The 2,899-nt window shown below is 45.5% G+C and overlaps 1 protein-coding gene across 1 annotated transcript in view; it reads right to left on the bottom strand.

Moving 5' to 3' along the window:
- The window catches only part of CDHR1 (cadherin-related family member 1), a 32,446-nt gene that overhangs the window by 398 nt on the left and 29,149 nt on the right, over positions 1-2,899 (bottom strand). Inside the window, exon 17 of the mRNA XM_010134123.1 lies at positions 6-309. Coding sequence (XP_010132425.1) covers positions 6-309 — 304 coding nt within the window. The remainder of the gene's footprint in view (positions 1-5; positions 310-2,899) is intronic.

Below are 2,899 nucleotides of genomic sequence, written 5' to 3'. Positions count from 1 at the left end.
GTTGCTGTTCTCATTCTGTAGGCTCTTGGCATCATCCTCAACAACAAACTTCTCCGCAGTGCTGCTGGGTCTCTTGAACTTCAGCCACTCCATCCTGACCGTCCGTGGCGGCGGGGTCTGTCTCTTTTTTATGATCCTTCTTACTGGCATGATTTTGTTGGACCGCTTGTTGCGCCAGAACATGGCAGTAGAGATCATGATAGTTATCAGCACCATTATGCCCATGACACCAGCTAGCACTCCTAAGGCTTTCATGGGGTTATCTTTAGTTTGCATCAAAAAGGCGGCCATAGGCCCTTTGTGAAGAGTCTGTAAAAGAGTACAAAGAAAACACGTGACTCACTCTATGGGACAGACAGTGACCCAGAAATTTCATTTGTCCAAAATATGTAACAAACAGGGCTGACTAATGGAAGTCGTTCTCAAAAAAAACCAAACCAAACCAAAACAAAAACCCCAAAACCCCCCAAAAAACCAGAGTCAAAGAGCCAGTCCAGGTTTGGAGAATTTAGATGCTGCGGGAGGCTGGGCAAGTGTTACAGCATGGTGAGACCCACGAGTGTCAAACACCAGCGCTTACAGGAGCATCACCGCCAAGTCAGGACACATCCTGGCTTGTCACCACAGCGTGTGTTTAATTTGCAAGAAAACAACCCAGCTCCAAGACCTTCGGCCCTAGGGATTTCCCATGAATAAAAGCATTGAACCCAAAAAAGAAATTTATGAGTAGAAAATGATTTTTCCAAAAGAGTTGCAGGTGACACGGTGATGCAGTTCATCAGACTCTCACCGAGCACGGCCTTGAAATGATTATGAGAAAACTTTGCTTTTTGAAATGTCAGCGTACAAACGAGTAGTGGGCGGGTATGCACTGCGTTCCGTTTTCAAGTACTCTTTTACAGACGTAACAAAACTCTTTGAGGTAGGGGAGATGCGTAGAGCTAAAGAGCTTTGTTTTCAGAAACGAAAGAAATGAGCAGTAACAGAAGCTACGTATGGCATATTAAGGACAAATGAATGGCCAGTTCACTCTGCAGCTTAGCACACTGAGCGTCTCGGAGGTCCCCGTATAATTTTGCGGATTTTGCCCTGTGGGTGGAGCTTGGATCTTTTCACACTTTTCCAGTACATGATGGTGGAGATCACCATTGTTACAGAAATGGTGGAAAGGACGCCACTCATGCAAATTCCAAATATTGTCCACGGACGCTTCTTGAGGCCTAAAATATAGGATTTTACCCTGGACTTGATCTGGAAATATCAAAAATAAGAAAATTAGAAGGTTACTGAACGATGACAGGAGTTTGGAAGTAGCTAAGGAGAGAGAAGTCCAATGCTGGGACAAGAATACAATTAAAAAAACTAAAGCAACTGTTTGGATTAAAAGATATCATCACCTATTCTTTTTGGGTATGCATGGTCCCCTTGTGACTGTCCTCTGCAGAGAAGCGCCTCAGCCCAAGTCCTATGGGCTGCTGAAGTGTCCAGCAGTTGCTGGGACTCAGCAGCTTCCACGGGGGATTTGTGTGTGTGCGTCTAGTGCTCACACATGCCTTTGAAGCCGGTGTCTTAAGGCCCAGCTCTGTGCAGGTAAGTGCAGGCAGATGGTTCCAGGCTGTGCGCCTCAAGAGCAGGCTGCAGAAAATACCCTTCTGTAGCACGCGGAGCTGCTTCTTCCCATCTTTCCTCTGTAGTGGCTTCCTACTCAAACCCCTGAGTTTTCCTAAGAGGATGCCCCTGTCTCTTTGCTACCGAAATAGTGATTTTTTGCCTTTGTTTTTCTTTCTCCTGCCACAACAACTGGCAGTGTGCAGGCATCCACGCCTCCTGGCAGCTCCTCAAGAGCCTTTCCCAGTGCATGGGTTGCGGTGAGCAGAACAAGAGGGCGATGTATGCAGAAGCTGGACCCAAGAGGAGCGTGGGCTTGAGCTGTTCAGCCACAAGACCAGCTAAGGCTCACCTGCTATATTTAGAACTCAAGGTAAGTAGGTGAAGCTGTTTAGAGCCTAAGCTATCACAGATTACAGACAACTCAGGCTGTGCCAATTTAAGCAAGTGGGATCTGTACAACGAAGCAGCTGCTTCTGAGGAGCCCGCTTCCACATGTTCGGCATTTCTGGGGTCTTGCTTCCCATAGCTCCAGAGTTAGTATGAGAGGAGGCGATATTCACGTTAATTCACAGAATGCATTTTTTGAACCTTTCAGCTAGGAGAATCTAAAACTGAGCCTCACCAGCCATACTTAGAAGTCTAAATGAGTGGCTAAAGCTATTAAGAACCACAGATTACGCTATCTAAATGTGGACATAAGCCTCAGTCCATGAAAAGGGATAAATAAACACCCCTGTCTATTTGCAGAACCTTAGTGGAGTTGTGAAGAGGCAGAGAGACCCCCCTAACAGTCCAGCCTTCAGGATCACAAGCAGGAATCTGCTTTCCACAAAAATCTTGGGCAGCAGAAACAGATTTTTGAGTGAGACATAAGGGTGAAAGAAGAGTAGCTTTTCTGGAGTATGTTTTTTGTTCTGTTAAGAAAGGATAGATGAACAGATGCCACTCAATGCTAACTGCCATACAACCAGTCTCTGTGAAATTAAGAGATCTGGAATTTTTTATCACTGTATTACTCAAAGAGTGAAAGGTCCTCTGGATAAGCAGTACTGCTGAACTTAACCACAAGGCATGCATCACATACCCTTATGCTAACTGCAGAAAATCAGAAAATATGCCTGTTTAATTACTTGGTGTGATTAACACTGCAGGAAACCTCTGGAGGATGAATTAAAAGATATCCTCCTTATCCAAAATCAGTAACACATAAGTGTCCACCAAACAGAACTGATGGAGAGATGTCCAAAAGCTTGTGGAGGATGCGACGTCAGATGAGTAGCGCCGGTCC

The sequence above is a fragment of the Buceros rhinoceros genome, unplaced genomic scaffold, assembly GCF_000710305.1.
Source record: "Buceros rhinoceros silvestris isolate BGI_N320 unplaced genomic scaffold, ASM71030v1 scaffold11064, whole genome shotgun sequence".
In the NCBI taxonomy this organism is placed as follows: domain Eukaryota; kingdom Metazoa; phylum Chordata; class Aves; order Bucerotiformes; family Bucerotidae; genus Buceros; species Buceros rhinoceros.
The sequence above is the reverse complement of the archived record's forward strand: the minus strand, read 5'-3'. Positions and strand labels throughout refer to the sequence as shown.